This window comes from Rhamphochromis sp. 'chilingali' (genome assembly GCF_963969265.1).
Source record: "Rhamphochromis sp. 'chilingali' genome assembly, chromosome: 14".
Lineage (NCBI taxonomy): Eukaryota > Metazoa > Chordata > Actinopteri > Cichliformes > Cichlidae > Rhamphochromis > Rhamphochromis sp. 'chilingali'.
In genome coordinates, this window is record NC_137941.1 from 7,235,909 (window position 1) to 7,252,508 (window position 16,600).

The window sequence follows — 16,600 nt, forward strand, 5'->3', positions numbered from 1 at the left end:
CACAGAAATGTGAAAATTGCAGCCAGCAAATATCTACACTGCTGATGAAATACCGATTTCATGAGGGGCCCCGTGTCCCACTGGAAACGCCCCTGCTGCAGCGGTATCAGGTGAAAGGGATGTTCAAAAAAACTGGGGACAATGTCTGCGTATTTTTAACAATGACCAATATTACACATGTGGAAACACTAAGTCAGACATTAAACACACAAATGTTTTTTTCATAAGGAACAAAAACGCGAACGCGCCTTTAAGTGTGATTAAGTGTGATTAAATAGGTTTGGGGGCTCTTTAAAAGTTACATTATTGCTTCCAACCCCCCTCAGTAAAGATTTATTGTCTCCCCTTCACTCACCTCTCTGGCTATGAGGTTCAGGGCATCGTCCTCTGCCGTCGTTTTGTCCTTTTTAGTGGACCTTTTCCGTCCTGTCCCCTGGGTCCCCATGTCGTCCCCCTAAACGCTTAAATCCACTTGGTGCCGATTAATTCAGACTTCGGTAATCCACACAGACCCGCGGCTCGTGCGTTTCATGTGTTTCTACAGATTTCAAGTTAAAGACGCGGAGTCAGTGACACAAACCCGGGCTGCCTGCTCCGGTTCTCAGCGTGCCTCATTGTCATACATCCGTCTTCACACTTCTTCCTGTGTTTCTGCAGCGACTCACGAGCTCGCGACGAGTCTGCTTCACAAAGCTGCGCGCTGTCTCCACGTGCAGCGGCGCATTCAGATCACAAATGATCACCTGAGCGTCGCTCCTGTGCTGTTAGGGTGTTTCTGACCCTGTCACTGTAAACATAAAAGAAGTAGAAGATTATTTTTGTAGAAAAAACAGTGTGAAAATATGATTGCAGTCTCGTTCTCGTACAGCAGCGTTGTGTCTCCACCACCTGTCGGATTCACTGCAGCAAAGTCTCCCTGAAAAACTTCAAAGGTTGTGCTCCGGCAAGCTGCTTTCACATGTTGTCGGAAACATGGCCACTGCGCAGTTCACATAGACAGTATATAAGGAGCGACGATGGAAGCCACCATGACACTGAGTTTGGACACTTTTGAAGATGCAGAGAACTTCTAATATAATGGATATAATAGATTAAAAAAGAATGGGGTCCATGCAAATGAAGTCCAGATAGACAGATATTGTGTTGCAGCAGCAGGATAAAGAATAAAAATAGTATACGCTACAATAAATATATATAGTTTAAATAAAAGTGGCACAAGAGCGTTGTAAGGTCACATATAATAATGATAAAAAAAAGAAATACAAAAAGTTAGTTAAAGAATACCAAAAGTGAGTAAAATAGTGGAAAACTATCTAAGACAAAAGCTACAAGAAGCTATAATATATGTATGCATTACATATGTTAACTGTGATTAACCACATTTTTTTGGAAAGCCGAGTTCAGTTTCACAAAACACACTCAGGCCTGATTAATGGCAGACCTGCTGAATCAAGAACTCACTTTAATCCTGTCTGTTTCTCAGGTTCTTCTCTAGACTGTGGCATGATGTGTTGCTTTTTGAGATCTTTTAGCCTGTTTCACTTTGTCAAATTCAGTCTGGAAAGGATTACAAAGCTGTTTTTGAGCTTTGGGAATCCACTGAACCAAAGTGAGAGCCATTATACACAAATGCAGAAAACTTGGAACGGTGATGAACTTTCTCAGGAGTGGTCGGTCAGGATATTCTCACTGACTAACAATTCAGTCATGAATCATTAGCCAATGAGCATGTAGCTTCACAGTCATAGCGACTCATGGATGTAGCTACCATAATGTCATGCATTGGTTTCTGCAGTTCAGTCACCATGTTGTTGTTTTTTTTTTTTAAATGGATGTGATGAGGCAGGGTGGGTCTGACTGTGAAACCACTTGCTCACTGGCAAGAGCGTACCACAGATAGTCCTCCATTCTGAAACACACACGTGTCAAAATAGACTTCTTTCTTTTTCAATATGATCTGAAATGAGTGGCTGAGATCAAAAGCAGTAAAGTGTTTAGAGAGGTCAAACTTCTGTAGGACAATACTTTTTACCTTTCTAAGATCTGGTTACAGTTTGGATACTAGCACCAATGAAGCAGTGCATGATGTTATAGCTCTTTAAGGACTAGCAGAATGGTGTTGAGAATTTTCCACACAGCGTATGAATGCAGCACCAATCTATGGACTGGACTCCATCCAACTTCTGCCAGAAACCACAGCTCCTGCATGCACTATCTCACTCTCTCACAGCCCCTCTGCTATTTTTAATAATGACCAGCCAGCTCTAAAAAGCCTCTTGCTTCTTAAAGAGACAGACAAGGCCTGCCACCACCCCTAAAATACAATGTGCTCCCAGCTGAGTGTGTGAGTGTATAGTGATCTCATGAAACGCTGTTTTTATCCCCTGGTGTCACTGTACTATTATTTGCAACTGTTGTAATGTGGACACACTTTCTCCTGAAATATGCAGTCGCCCTCTGAGACTATTCATACAGTCGAGGAATGTGTGATTCAGGTGTGTTCACACACTTTGTTTAAGACAGTTCTTTCTGTACACACTGTTTCTTGTAGATATGATTTACTGGTCTCTCTTAAGATGCAGAAATCCATCCAGAAGTGTCACCATGTCCAAAAATCTTAAATGTTTTCATGTTGAAAAGGAATAGATTTAAAAGTTTCCTTTCTACACATGTCAGGTTTCCTTAGGTTGCATCCGTCCATTAGATTGACTCATCAGAAGCTTTTAAAAAATAAATCAGCCAGCAGCCATTGTTCGTGTGATATAAATGTGTCTTGGCTTCAAACTAACAGAACTTTGCTGACTAAGTAACACTGTGACCAAAAACAAGATATGAGGATGAAGGGAAGTATCAGGGGTCAAGCTGTTATTCTGAACAAAGAGGGACTTTCTCTGAGTCAAATCAGAGTTGGACTCTGGATTTGTAGGAGTCCAGTGCACAGAGCTCCAAAACACTTTCTGGAAACTGAATCAGTTGTATTCAAAGTCGAGTCAGACAGACCAGAAGTGACCATCAGAAAATATTAGTACACAGCACTGAGAGAACATCAAATTCATCACACATCCAGAATTTACCAAGTAAATAATCCATGACCAAAATCAGCACAGATAAAAGGCTGTCAGCTTCCTCCAGGGTCTCCTGACCTTTAACCCCTCTAAACTTTGATGGAAAGCATTGAAAACATTCCTGAGACAATAAGAAACTTTTGGGGGAAATGGCAAGGACAGATAATTGAGCATAGTTGTGATATTTCTTTAAAAAGTCTAAATAAAGAAGAAGAATATCAAACTGTCCACTACACATCGTCTTATCGCAGTGAAGAGGCTTTACTATTAGAGCAAAGTTGTAATATATACAATGCTGCCCTCAGCTGTTCAAAATGAGAATTACAAGGAGATAAAACCCGGAAAACAGGCCAGCAGCAAAATGTGCTGACACAATGATCTGAAGGGTTTGTGCACAAAGAGGATCCACTGAGTTTCTGTAATTTTACGAGCATTTTGAAGCAAAACAAAACTTTGCAGACATATCAGACATTCCTATAAGTTTATATTTGCATGCAGTACAAGTCCCTCCCAACAAGAAATGTGGCCATTGATTTTTTCAAGCCAGTCTGTCCATGTGGGTTCAAATCAATGAGACAGCATGTGATAGCAGGGAGGTTTTAAGACGAGTCAGGAGTAGGTGTGCTTAAGGAAGTGAGATTATTGTTGCTGGCTTCACATTTCTGGACTTAAGTTTTACTTTTCTTTTTAAGCTGAAGCTGGAACAGTCACACACTTTCACAACAAGCAAGACGACTCAGCTTGTCTGGACTCTTTGAAATTACTGTTGTGTTTTTAAAGAAAAGGAGAGTTGGATCAGGACTTGAGGACCCTTTTTGGACTTTTTTTTACCTCCTGTTTTGGAGTTAACTAAGCTTTTCCATGGGGGAAACGCTCCCAAGGGTCCACGGAGGGGCCCAGCAATACAGTGACACTTTGTGCAGACCAGTGCATACTCTCAGGGTTAAGATGGTCCTGCTGGGGAGCTCTGGTGTTGGAAAGTCGAGTCTGGCTTTGCGATTTAGCAAGGATGAGTTCAGGAGTACATCGCCCACTGTAGGCTGTGAGTTCATGACACTCTGAGGTGTGGATGGCAGTGGTTAAATGTAACATTGTGAATCAACTATCAGCTTTTTTTTTTTTTTTTTTTTTTTTACTGAGGTTGTGGATGAGAAAACTGATGCAATTCTCATGTTGGCTTAAGAATTAGCTTTGATAAGAAACAGAACTAAATAGCCAGTGTGTTCTATTTTCCTCTAACAAACCAAGACCCACCTACAAGCATCTTTAAATGTCACTAAGTAATATATTTGTGTCTAGCTTTTAATTTGATTCCAAACAAAAAGCATCTGTGTAAAAGCAGCAGGTTTTACAGGAAAATTCAGCAGACCTGGAGTAACACACGTGGAATGTAAACCTGTAGGTTATGCCGGTGCTCTAAGCTTGGTCTTGCCTAAATAACATAAAGACACAGCTACATGTGTTTATTGTGCTGCTGGGTGACCAATTAGAGAAAAACCTCAACCTTTGACCCCTTTCAGTGAGGGGGTGTTGTGCCTTTGTACTGCAAATCAATACAAAGGATTCTTTACAGTCCTGTGTAAACTGAGCACACCCTTGCTGCTTCCACTGGAATTAAAATGGACAGTTGGACCCAGGTGTCGCTAGTAGGTGTGAGCACTTCTATAAAAGAAGAGGTTTTGGCAGTTTGCTGTTCTGGAGTATTCAAGTGTGTGTTAACGCACTGCTACAGTCTTCACGGGGCTGGACGTCCCATCAAATTCACCCTGAGGTCAGACTTTGCAATGCTTAGGAAAGCTGTAAAAACACCAAAAGTTCCACATTTGACATTATAGACCCCAGTTAGCATGTTAAAGGTTAAAGTTCATGACAGCATGATTAGAAAAAGTCTGAACATGTGTGGATTGTTTGAAAAGGCTGCAGAGAGAAAACTTCTTCTCTCTTAAAAGAACATGTCAGCACAGCTGCATCAGAACAAACCACAGGACTTGTGGAACAATGTCCCCTGACACCAATGTGGACAAGTTTGATGATAATGCCTAACAGCATGTTAGGAGAAAGCCAAACACAGCATATCAGCACAAAATACCTCATATCGGCTGTCAGCACAGTGGTGGGGGGCTGATGATTTGGGCACCTCGCAGTGATTGAGTTTATCATGAAGTGTTTTGTGTAACAAAGTATTCTAGAGTCACAGGTGAGGCCATCTGTGTGACAGTTAATGATCCAGCCAAAGTCCAGACCTTAATCCAACTGTGTTAGTTTATCACAGGACTGCAATTAGTCCTATTAAAACTCTTTTCATGTGGCTATAGTTTTTTAATTTCGATTTTCAGGTCAGTTTAGTTTCCAGACTGGGTTTACTGATTTCAGTTTAGTTTTAATGATTTTTTCTGTTAGTTTTTGGTTTTAATTCATTGCCATATTTGTCAGGGGCAAGATTGAATCATTTTAGAATAGACGTTACCGTAAAAACCCTTTGTGAAGGCAGTTGGCTCAGAGTCATTAAAAATACCACTTTCAACAAATCTTGTTTCATGCCAGACAAAGACACTTGAGACATAAACTAAAGCCATACATTTTTATTTTACTTACTTTAACTTGACTTTTTACTTTTTTTAAGTAAGTAAGTAAGTAAAAAGCCTTGATACAAAGTTTCTCTCCACTGTTTATCCAGTGGTGAAACATTTGTGTTAGCTAGCTCATGTAGAAGCCAAACACCTTAAGATACAGTACTTTATGTTGGTTCATTCTTGAAGTTGCAATCTGTCATTATATTTTTTATATTTATTTGCGTATCTTTATATCATGGAGAATTTGTGATAAATTGCACTTTTTGCCTGTAATTAACACAACAGAAATTCAATATTCCAGCACAGAGCTGAACATTTTCATCATTAATATATAAAAATGTCTCTAATAATCAATTGATGATGTAAAACAGCGGTCCCCAGCCTTTTTTGCGCCACGGACCGGTTTATGCCCGCCAATATTTTCACGGCCTTTAAGGTGTCGCGGATAAATACAACTAAATAAAACTAGTACCGGTACCGAAAAAAAGAAGATTTATTCATAACACACGTGAAAAGACCCAGGAAAACCGAGTTAACGATAACGCTGAAAATCGATAAAAACCCTGCAAACCACACATTTCACACCTGAGCCTCAACTCTCGCGGCCCGGTACCAAATGACTCACGAACCGCAATGTAGCATGGTTGCTGGTGCCAGACGTGCTGGTCTAAGAATGACAGAAACTGCTGATCTGCTGAAATTTTCCCACAAAACCATCTCTTGGCTTTACAGCGAATAATCTGAAAAAGAGGATATGTACAGTAAACTGCACTTCTTTGGGAGTCTTGTCCCAGAGAAAAGTCTTGTCGCTGTCAGAGGTCAGAGGAGAATGGCTAGACTGCGTTGAGCTTCGAGCTCAAATAATCACTTGTTACAACCAAGACATGCAGAAGAGCATCTCTGAATGCACAACACATCCAGGCTTGAAGATGGGTTACAGCAGCAGAAAACCACACTGAGTGTCAGCGACAAATGTGGAACTGAAGCTACATTTCACACAAAATCACCAAAACTGGACAAAAGAAAACTAAAAATGTTGCCGGCTCTAATGAGTTTCTATTTGTGGTGCAGGATTTGGATGGTAGGGTCATAGTTTAGTGCAGACAACATCCTCCATCCTGCCTGGTGGTGGTGCTGTAATAGTTAGGGGGATTTTTTTCTTCACATTTTGGCCCCTCAGTACCAACAGAGCATCATTTAAATGTCACAGCCTACTTGAGTATTGCTACTAACCATGTCATGGCGTCCAGATCTCAGCCCAATACAGCACCGTTAGGATATGGTGAAAACTGAGATTCACGTAATATATGTGCAACAACTGTGTGACACTATCATGTCATCATGGACCAAAATCTCTGAGCTTTGAAGGGAAGGTCCAAGCCAGCAGTAGCTTTGTGTAGCTTAAAAAGTGACCAGTCAGCATATGTTAAAAATTTACAGCTTTCACAAAGACTTCAGTAATAATCATGATAATAATGTAAATACAATTTTTCTAATTTCACACACCCACTCCTTTGGTGTTTATTCCTCCAGGTGCTTACCTTACCCAGTTGGTGCGTCTGAGTAATGCCACTCTTCGCTTTGAAATCTGGGACACGGCAGGCCAGGAAAAATACCACAGCGTCACTCCGCTGTACTACAGGGGAGCCCACGTAGCACTTTTGGTCTATGATATCACGCAAAGGGTAAAACGAAGACACACCTGACTATGAAATGATTTATCTCGACTGGTTTTCTCTTTATGTCTTGTTCTTGAGCATGCTTGTGTCATCATAGGAAACATTTGTCAGAGCTCAGGTGTGGCTCAAAGAGCTCGAGAAACAGTACATACCAGGATCTACTGTTATATGGCTGGTAGGCAACAAAGGAGATCTGGCTCACAATCGGCAAGTGCCACTGGAGGTATACAGACAAAGACAAGCACGCTCCTGTAATCTTATTACCTGCACAGAGTCACATGTAAAGAGAGTCCAACTCAGTGATGAGCAGTTCTGATTTCTTCCTCCAGGAAGGACAAAGTCTAGCCAGTAACAAGGGCTTGTACTTCACTGAGACCTCAGCCCTCTCTGGAGAGCAAGTCACCGAGCTGCTGCAATCCGTAGGTAAGAAAAAAGAAACACTGGAAAGATTCCTGCTGTGTTTTTTCACAGGAAGCCTTACTAATAATAAGTATTAGGATTAAAATTTACAACATAAATATCCTAGTATCCTAAGAAAGGACAGTAGATGGCAGTAGATACCAACATGAGGCACTAACTTGCAGTATGAGAACTATTAAATATTACATAAGTCCAGGTCAGAGGTTTAAGTTTTCTTTGCCTTTTTTCTTTCAAAGTCTGGCCTCTGAAATGTCTGCATGTTCCCGCTGTAATATAATACAGCTGTGAGTTTCATGTCTGTGGTAACAGAGCTCTGATTCAGCCCACAGAGTGTTCGAGTGCATTGGAGCACAGCAGGGAGGTCTGACAGAGTGGGAGGAGATGCCGAGTGTGGAGCTGCAGCACAGAGACTCGTTCAATCTGTTTTCATCCTGCTGCAAAGTTGGACCTTAAGCTGTATGACTGCCAGTGGCTTGGCTGCCTGTTTCTGTTGTGTCTTTCTGTTTGTCTTAATTATTTCAAAGATGGGATACGTAACATGACAATAAAATGCTTGTGGATTTTGGAATTTGTGGTCCTCTTCCTTTTTTGATTCTGACTCTGGTTAGGAGCACAAAATGCTGGTTATCCTGAAACATGCCTAAGACGAACACAAGAATACAGTCTCAGTTTGTTTTATTTCACTGTCATATTCAGTAAACTGGTTCTTCTGATTCTTCTCAGTGGGCTTGGGATCAGCCTCCAGCAGGCAGTAAACCCCCTCAGCCTGTCTGCGTGCCAGATGTTGAACTGGCACTGATTGCCTCCACTCTGTGTTTTCTTGCCTGGTTACTTTTGGCATGCAATCACACTGGAATGGAGATCCCCCAGCACAGTTCATTTGAGTGTGGTTTGCACAATAGAGGTAATTATTACAGTATTATGAAGTACAATATTCCAGTAATTTAAAACTTTGAATGTTGCAGGGTGAATGAATCACTTTAACACTGAAGAAACTTCCAAGTGACACAATTAATATTTACTGCAAATGAGCTTATTTTCTGTTCTTTCCATACCTCATCCTGAGAGCAGACACTCTAAAATCTATAAAATACATTACAAATCAATGTAGGCTGGTGACTTTTATTGATAAGCAAGGAGAGACTGACACCCCCGCGTCCCCCACCTCCAATTTAATAAACTGCAAGATGAAGTCATTGCTAAAAAAATAAAAAAATAAAAACTACAGATACTCTAAGGATCACCTGAGGATCCAGCAGTCAGTCTCAGTCCCCATCAGTCCCATGTTAAAATGTCCAACTTTACAGCACAAATAAATAAGTTAGTAGCGTTAAAAAAAATTATGGACTTAAAATTAGAGGTGTGAAAACTTGAAAAGTGTTAGCCAACACGGACCCCCACTTCTAATTAAACTCAGAAAAGCGGACTTTTTGGCTCAAGCTGCATCCATGCTGGGAGTACACTAGGCTTCACTCTCTGTCACTTGTCTGGTAGTTGCTCAGTGTGTTGTTTTTAGTTTAGCTTTTTATGGATTCAGCTGGCTAATCTTAACTAAGACTTGCACATGGACCCTTATTTTTTCCTCTCCTCAGCTGAACCAAGGTTTGTGGATTAAATTATCCAACAATCAATAATAAAAACAAACAATAGAATTAAAGATTTAAAAGACTCCCAAATGCATTCAATAAAATAATGTTGCTGGTGGTATTCGGACAGCCCCATAAAGCAACTTTTCTCTCCTGGATTAAGTCACTTGCTCTTGCATAACATTCTTCTGCGTTTTCTTCACACAAACACAGCAGTTTTTCTCCACATGCTGGCTTCAAATTTGGACTTTTTACTGCTTAGTGATTTAAAATGATAAATCTTCAGTATAAATGAGGCTATTTAATGCTGATTGAAACCAAGCTTCTGTAGGACTTCTGACAGAGCCCTGGCCCAGTTCTTTAGTTCACAGAAACAAAAAAAATGCCTCACGCAGAGGAGATGAAATAGAGGGAAAATAAAACTAGGATGATTTAGTCGTCATTTGTATTGTGATTTAGTGTATAAATCCTCCTTTGTTTCATATTTGCAGATGTTTTCTACATTTTCTTGTGATCTTAGCCAAACTTTTCTTCATTTGAAACTTTTGAGCAATAAACAACACTAAGCCTATGCTCAGTGGTGAAGATGTGGACAAAGGTTCACTAGTGATTAAATCAAGAATGCAGTGAGCTGAATTGCCTTTGTGCCAAAGCTGTACAGAAGTTGTGTAATGGAACCAGGGCTCTTTGTTGTGCAAAGTCATTCTGCAAATCACTGAGTAATTAAAAAGATCTGCTTTAACAGTAACTGCACTTTAGTATCATTTCAAGGTTGGCTGCTTTCTGTTGGTCTGCTATCACGACTTGCCAGAGCCGACCTAGGGGAAGCATTCCTCTTTATGCCAGAAACCATTGTTAAGAAACTGGCTAAAGTTTAGAAGTGTGGCATGAATAGGTTAGCTGAGTGGTTGAAGTCATGATTTACCAGCCTCCAAAGAAAAACTGCCACATTATATTTCCATTTTTGCAAACTCACAAAGAATTATTTTTAAATGCTAAAACACACACTAGAAGTGCCATTTAAACCCAATAGAATCCTCTGTGTGTGTGTGTAACCTGTTTTGGGTGACTTAAGGTAATGCTGTCAGGTGGTTGCTTGCTCTCTCTCTTATGCAACTGTTGCCTTGGATGCCATTAGTTATCTACAGTGGCTTGCAAAAGTATTCGGCCCCTTGAACTTTTCGTCACATTACAGCCACAAAAATGAATCAATTTTATCGGAATTCCACGTGAAAGACCAACACAAAGTGGTGTACACGTGAGAAGTGGAACAAAAATCATACATGATTTCAAACATTTTTTACAAATAAATAACTGAAAAGTGGGGTGTGCATAATTATTCAGCTCCCTGAGTCAGTACTTTTAGAACCACCTTTTGCAGCAATTACAGCTGCCAGTCTTTTATGGTATGTCTCTACCAGCTTTGCACATCTAGACACTGAAATTCTTGCCCATTTTTCTTTGCAAAACAGCTCCAGCTCAGTCAAATTAGATGGACAGCGTTTGTGAACAGTAGTTTTCAGATCTTGCCACAGATTCTCAATTGGATTTAGATCTTGTCTATGTTTTGTGATAAACCATTCCATTGTTACCCTGGCTTTATGTTCAGGGTCGTTGTCCTGCTGGAAGGTGAACCTCCGCCCCAGTCTCAAGTCTTTTGCAGACTCCAAGATTTCTTCCAAGATTGCCCTGTATTTGGCTCCATCCATCTTCCCATCAACTCTGACCAGCTTCCCTGTCCCTGCTGAAGAGAAGCACCCCCAGAGCATGATGCTGCCACCACCATATTTGACAGTGGGGATGGTGTGTTCAGAGTGATGTGCAGTGTTAATTTTCCGCCACACATAGCGTTTTGCATTTTGGCCGAAAAGTTCAATTTTGGTCTCATCTGACCAGAGCATCTTCTTCCACATGTTTGCTGTGTCCCCCACATGGCTTGTGGCAAACTGCAAACGGGACTTCTTATGGTTTTCTGTTAACAATGACTTTCTTCTTGCCACTCTTCCATAAAGGCCAACTTTGCGCAGTGCACGACTAGTAGTTGTCCTATGGACAGATTCCCCCACCTGAGCTGTGGATCTCTGCAGCTCGTCCAGAGTCACCATGGGCTTCTTGGCTGCATTTCTGATCAGCGCTCTCCTTGTTCGGCCTGTGAGTTTAGGTGGACGGCCTTGTCTTGGTAGGTTTACAGTTGTGCCATACTCCTTCCATTTCTGGATGATCGCTTGAACAGTGCTCCGTGGGATGTTCAAGGCTTGGGAAATCTTTTTGTAGCCTAAGCCTGCTTTAAATTTCTCAATAACTTTATCCCTGACCTGTCTGGTGTGTTCTTTGGACTTCATGGTGTTGTTGCTCCCAATATTCTCATAGACAACCTCTGAGGCCATCACAGAGCAGCTGTATTTGTACTGACATTAGATTACACACAGCTGCACTCTATTTAGTCATTAGCACTCATCAGGCAATGTCTATGAGCAACTGACTGCACTCAGACCAAAGGGGGCTGAATAAATACGCACACCCCACTTTTCAGTTATTTATTTATAAAAAATGTTTGGAATCATGTATGATTTTTGTTCCACTTCTCACGTGTACACCACTTTGTATTGGTCTTTCACGTGGAATTCCAATAAAATTGATTCATGTTTGTGGCTGTAATGTGACAAAGTGTGGAAAAGTTCAAGGGGGCCGAATACTTTTGCAAGCCACTGTATGAAGAGTATCTGTATTACATGGTGCCTTCATCCAGTTTTGTTGTCAGTTCTTGTTGGAGCATTTCTGTCATAGACCATTATCATAAAACAAACAATTTCATTATTGATCAAACCTTTTCAGTCTCAGAGGTCAGAATATATGTTCCATTAATTCATGGATTCCTTTAATTGTAACACTTTCAACTTTACATGTTGCTTTTCTTACATATGTTCTTTTATCCCCATGCTTGTAGAGCAGAAAACACAAATTATTTATACAGAATTTACAGAAAATAACTGAATGTAATGTTAGAAAACTCCTAAATCTAAGACCAATTCCATTACTTAACCTAAAAAAATGAGAGCATAGCAGCTATTCAATGATCCACAGTGTTCTCATTGTGTGATCCAAACGCCACTGTCAGCTGTTGGTCTATAAACTCTCGCTGTGATGAAAGCCAGAAGTTCATTTCTTCTTGCAGCTTTTCGACCAAATCTCCCAAGGGGTCTGATCCCCCTGCCTGTGTACCAGGAGGCACTGATATCTGGATCTGAGCAACACAGATGCAAAAACAAAAGAGAAGAAAAAGACAGATGACAAGCTGAAGAAAATCAATTTGAATTTCACAAGTCCCCAAACAAAAAACTATGACGCTCGAGAATAATTGCTTAAACCTTAAAATGTGGCACATGTCACAGTTTAAGAAGGCTGGAAAGGAACATGCTAAAACTATGCCAGATTGTTATATGAGTGGCTGGATCTCATTCAGAAAGAGTCACACTGAAGATTGCACAAAACATATTTTGTCAAATGTTTTGGATCTATGATTGTTTCTTGAACGTTCATTTGCAAAGCAAAATTTATATGTTTTTTGTAGTCTTTTAGCATAGAAAATGCTATTTGAAAAATAAAAACACTGGATAAAAATAAATAAAACATTGTTCATATTTTTTTGTTTCTGTTTTTGGTTAAATTGACATTTAAATATTTTTTTAAATCATCATATCATCATGTCCCATTCTCTCTATAAAAGCAACTGAAACTCCACCGCTATTGCGCATGTAAATACAAACTGAATTCAATTACTGTAAACTGGGTACACACTTGTTTATTGGAGATTACTGCAGAGACAACTGACATTCAGTCTTTGCCTCAGACTGACAACTTTTTAATGTCTGAATAAATTTTGCTCTTACTGCCACTGAAATGACCAACACCATCAGAAATAGACCACTTAAGCAGGTCAGACAGGCTTGATGTATTGTCTGATGTTAAGTTAAGAAAAAGAGAGATTACAGTTACTCTGTTCTTGACAGCGTTGTAGTGTGAAATATAGAATATTACAGTAGCTCACCATCCCTATTCCAATCTGTCAACTTACTAGACTCCATTCAGATTTTTTTTTACTTCTGCAAAAATGAGTGCTGTCAGCATTAATCTCGTTAAACGCTGCATGGCATCAATGCGTTAGTGTTGTTAGCATGTAAAACGCATTAGCGCCGTGCAGCCCTGGCACGGGGTGATCCGCACAAACTCGCTAACGGAGATTTGCCGCGTTAATGTGGCGTTGACGTCATTTTAACGAGATTAACTCTGGCAGCACTAATATAATTTAGTCAGGGCCAAACTGTCATAAAAAGAATGATATTTCCACATCTAGTAATTTATATGGTGGTATAGTTCTATTCTTGGACTTTCCTGCTCTTCAATGACAACAGATACGAGGCATTGGAAAAATGCAGCATCAACTCCAGGAGCTGTGGTGGAGGTGGGTCGCAAAGGAAATATGCAGCAACTGTTGCAAGGCTAAAGCAGCTGAAATCAGTACCCTACGTGAAACTTGCCAGTTGGATGTTTACAAGATTGTCTTTTTTTTTTTTTTGCCTGTCCCGTTTGGCTCTTTTGCCATCAGAATTGTTGTCTAAAGGCAAAGAAAGATGCCCAACGGATTTACTTTACCAAATTGACCATCCCAGCCTTGCTGTAATGGTCCATTTGATTCACCTTTTATTGTTTATTTTATTTTCACTTACTGAATACGGGACAGACTTGACTGGGGGAAAGAAGGGGAGAAAGAAAGAGGGAAAGAGAAACAGCTGAGAAGAGGGACGGGGGAGAAGGGCAAAAAACAAAAACCAACAGAACGGGCAGAGAAAAAAAAATGCATCTATCAATCACCTGGATCACCTGCTGAGAAAGAAAAAAGAAAACAAGCAGAAGAGAACAAGAGTAATAGAATAAACAGCATCACAATGATATATGGGAATATGACAGTAAATACTAAATATTAAACATTATTGTGCAGCACATAAGATCAACAGAACACAGTGTGCTTTGAGGTAGGAGCCAAAAAGGGTGTAGTTTGTGGGTGTGATCACCCGTGTGTACACCTGTGAGCATGGACGCGCTTGTTTTTTTAAAAGGTTCCTTCATGTAATGATCTGCTAGAGGGTGTGGGGGGGGGCCACAGCCCCGTCCTCCAGGGCATGAAGCAGGTATGGAGGAGATCAAAACTCCAGACATCCAAGATGTTTACAAGATTGTCAGATATGGGGATGGTTGCACTTGATCTGTAAGACAGAACTTAGACTTGTGCATTTCTAATAGTAGGACTTATTTTTGCACCTCACTTACCGCTACATCATAGTGTGTTAAATCAGTGGTGTTCAATCAGGATAAGCAGGGCAAGCACTGCTTTTTAAGTGAAATACAAAAATGAAGTGAACATATCTCTCCTTTCATGTCAGACAGGTTTCTGTCATAATGCTTCTCCCATGTCTGTTTGGATCCACTCTTTACATCACTGCCACCTTGTGACCACAGCTGGCTGTTGTCTCTGGAAGCTGAATAAATTCAGCTTGATTACGGAGTGAATGAAATCTCTATAGGGTAGGCATCTCACAGGCATCTCTGTGTCTTCTTAACAATGTCCGTAGCTTGTCAACTTGTGAGGCCAGCAGCTTTTTCTAGCTGTTTACGCATTGTAGATAAAAATCTGGCTTTTGATGGGAGACTGATGGGACACTAGCATGTTAGAAAAACCTGCTGCTGTCTCTGCTTTCCCTGCTCTGACTTCAGTTTTGAGCAGTGTTTTGAGAGTACAGAGGACCACTCTCAAAGTTTTCTCTTAGTAACCTCCACAGCCAAGATATTTAAGTTAAGAAACTAATTGTCACTGTTAGCAAATTGTAAATAGAGTTAAGTATAGTAGCAATAACATTTATATATTTCTACAGCCAAGAAAAATGCAGCAAGAGGCTGTGAGAGTGGTATGTTTTAATCTGGTCCAGTTTGTGAAGGACGATTTATTTGTACTTTATTTTATTTATTGATTTTAATTTTCTTTGCAGGGGTTGGGGATGTATCATAGTCTCCGCTTGCCTTCCTCTAACTGCAACTCTAACCTCTGTACTGCTTTAAATGCATATATATTTTTCTCGACAAGATTCCAAAATGATTCTATGGTTTACAAAGTAGCTTTTTTTGACTGACAAACATGGAAATTTAAATCAAATAAGAACAAAGAAAAGCAGAAATAATAAAAAGTCATGGATAAATAACATAATGATAAGGGTAGTTAGGGGAACCCTTACCTCTAATAATGACAGAGCCATCTCTCTGAGATTCACTCAGAGTTCCATTCAACAGCAAGACAACAAACAGCATCACACACACCCTCATTTTAGCTCCATCTGCAGCAGAAAAAAAGCACACATGTACCGTTATGCTGGGTTTGTCAATTTGTTGCTTATACAAAGAAGCATCACTTGACACAAATGGAAAATATAATTACTGATTGTGCTGCACTTCTGCATATTATGGAAATTCAATCAAAGTTTCCACAGCCAACTTTAGATTAAGTTTAATTACTCCATGGCCTCAAAGCGAATGGCATAACTGGTTTTCTACTGTTGTTTGAAAACAGCATGAAGAACGAGTAAACTCTGGATCAAGGAAAGCAAACAATGTAATCAGCAGATTGGATCAGTCAAAAATAACACATCTGATGCTTAAGCAGTTTTCCCCCCGTTTTTCTCTTACTCAGACTCTCTGGCTCTACTTTGTCTTAATCACATGGTTGCATTACTGCAGAGCCAAACAATCCTCAGTTTGGTTTTGCAACTGAAAGGCATAATAGAGATACTGAACACATGTGAAGACTTACCGTTTCGAAACATGTTGACCTGCAGAACCAAACTTCAATGATTGCTTTGCTACGTCCCAGTAAGAGTCAGCTGACGCAAACAGGTGTAGGACTTTGTCTGGGCAGGAAAGGCAAGAAAAATAAATTTATGGCTTGAAATAAGACTACAAGAGAAAGAGTGTTCAGATTCTTCTCACCTGATCTATAAAGGGGTTGTGCTTCTCAGGTCTGGGTCTCTCCGGGTGTCAGTTTATCAGCTGTGTCATCATTTCTTTATATGCAGCAGGAGGGGCAGCGGTATGTTGATATGCTGATGTCACCCACCTTTCAGGAAGAATATGTAGTGCATGCACGTGCAAGAATGGCAGCACAGCTTTCAGTCAACACAACAATCAGCTTGGAGGTTTTTCTTCTGTTGGAGCCCACAGTTGATCTTTTA

At 40.3% G+C, this 16,600-nt stretch overlaps 3 protein-coding genes across 26 annotated transcripts in view; 1 reads left to right on the forward strand and 2 right to left on the reverse strand.

Annotated features, from left to right (window-relative positions):
- The window catches only part of lrrfip1a (leucine rich repeat (in FLII) interacting protein 1a), a 48,320-nt gene extending 47,348 nt beyond the window's left edge, over positions 1–972 (reverse strand). For 17 of the 19 annotated variants that reach the window (XM_080902988.1, XM_080902987.1, XM_080902986.1 and 14 more), the window contains exons 1-2: positions 867–972; positions 356–787 (exon numbers count right to left, since the gene is read on the reverse strand). In XM_080902988.1, the coding sequence (XP_080759114.1) occupies positions 356–445 (90 nt within the window). In that variant the 5' untranslated portion in view covers positions 446–787; positions 867–972. Of the gene's footprint in view, positions 1–355 lie in introns of all 19 variants that reach the window. The other 2 variants (XM_080902990.1, XM_080902989.1) reach the window with 2 other exon arrangements.
- A 2,485-nt stretch (positions 973–3,457) lies between these two features.
- On the forward strand, positions 3,458–8,299 carry LOC308409820 (ras-related protein Rab-17-like). Its single transcript, XM_080902819.1, has 5 exons — positions 3,458–4,107; positions 7,172–7,323; positions 7,415–7,540; positions 7,647–7,740; positions 8,060–8,299. The coding sequence occupies exons 1-5, from the start codon at positions 3,927–3,929 to the stop codon at positions 8,188–8,190; spliced, it is 684 nt and encodes a 227-aa protein (XP_080758945.1). The 5' UTR covers positions 3,458–3,926; the 3' UTR covers positions 8,191–8,299.
- Positions 8,300–12,432: 4,133 nt separating this feature from the next.
- The window catches only part of mlphb (melanophilin b), a 46,017-nt gene continuing 41,849 nt past the window's right edge, over positions 12,433–16,600 (reverse strand). For 5 of the 6 annotated variants that reach the window (XR_013974155.1, XR_013974156.1, XR_013974157.1 and 2 more), the window contains 3 exons: positions 16,359–16,594; positions 16,183–16,279; positions 12,433–15,709 (listed from right to left, as the gene is read on the reverse strand). Coding sequence is in view for 1 of the 6 variants with exons in the window: in XM_080903572.1 (XP_080759698.1) it covers positions 16,538–16,594 (57 nt within the window). In the remaining 5 variants the exon portion in view is untranslated. Of the gene's footprint in view, positions 15,710–16,182; positions 16,595–16,600 lie in introns of those variants that run through there. The other variant, XM_080903572.1, reaches the window with a different exon arrangement.

What these genes read in the sequence shown, in the direction of transcription:
- LOC308409820 (XM_080902819.1), top strand. Translation starts at nt 3,927, where the DNA reads ATGGGGGAAACGCTCCCAAGGGTCCACGGAGGGGCCCAGCAATACAGT. An exon ending in TACATCGCCCACTGTAGGCT is followed by an intron (nt 4,108 to 7,171) that starts GTGAGTTCATGA and finishes TTATTCCTCCAG; the next exon opens with GTGCTTACCTTACCCAGTTG. An exon ending in CGAGCTGCTGCAATCCGTAG is followed by an intron (nt 7,741 to 8,059) that starts GTAAGAAAAAAG and finishes GCTCTGATTCAG; the next exon opens with CCCACAGAGTGTTCGAGTGC.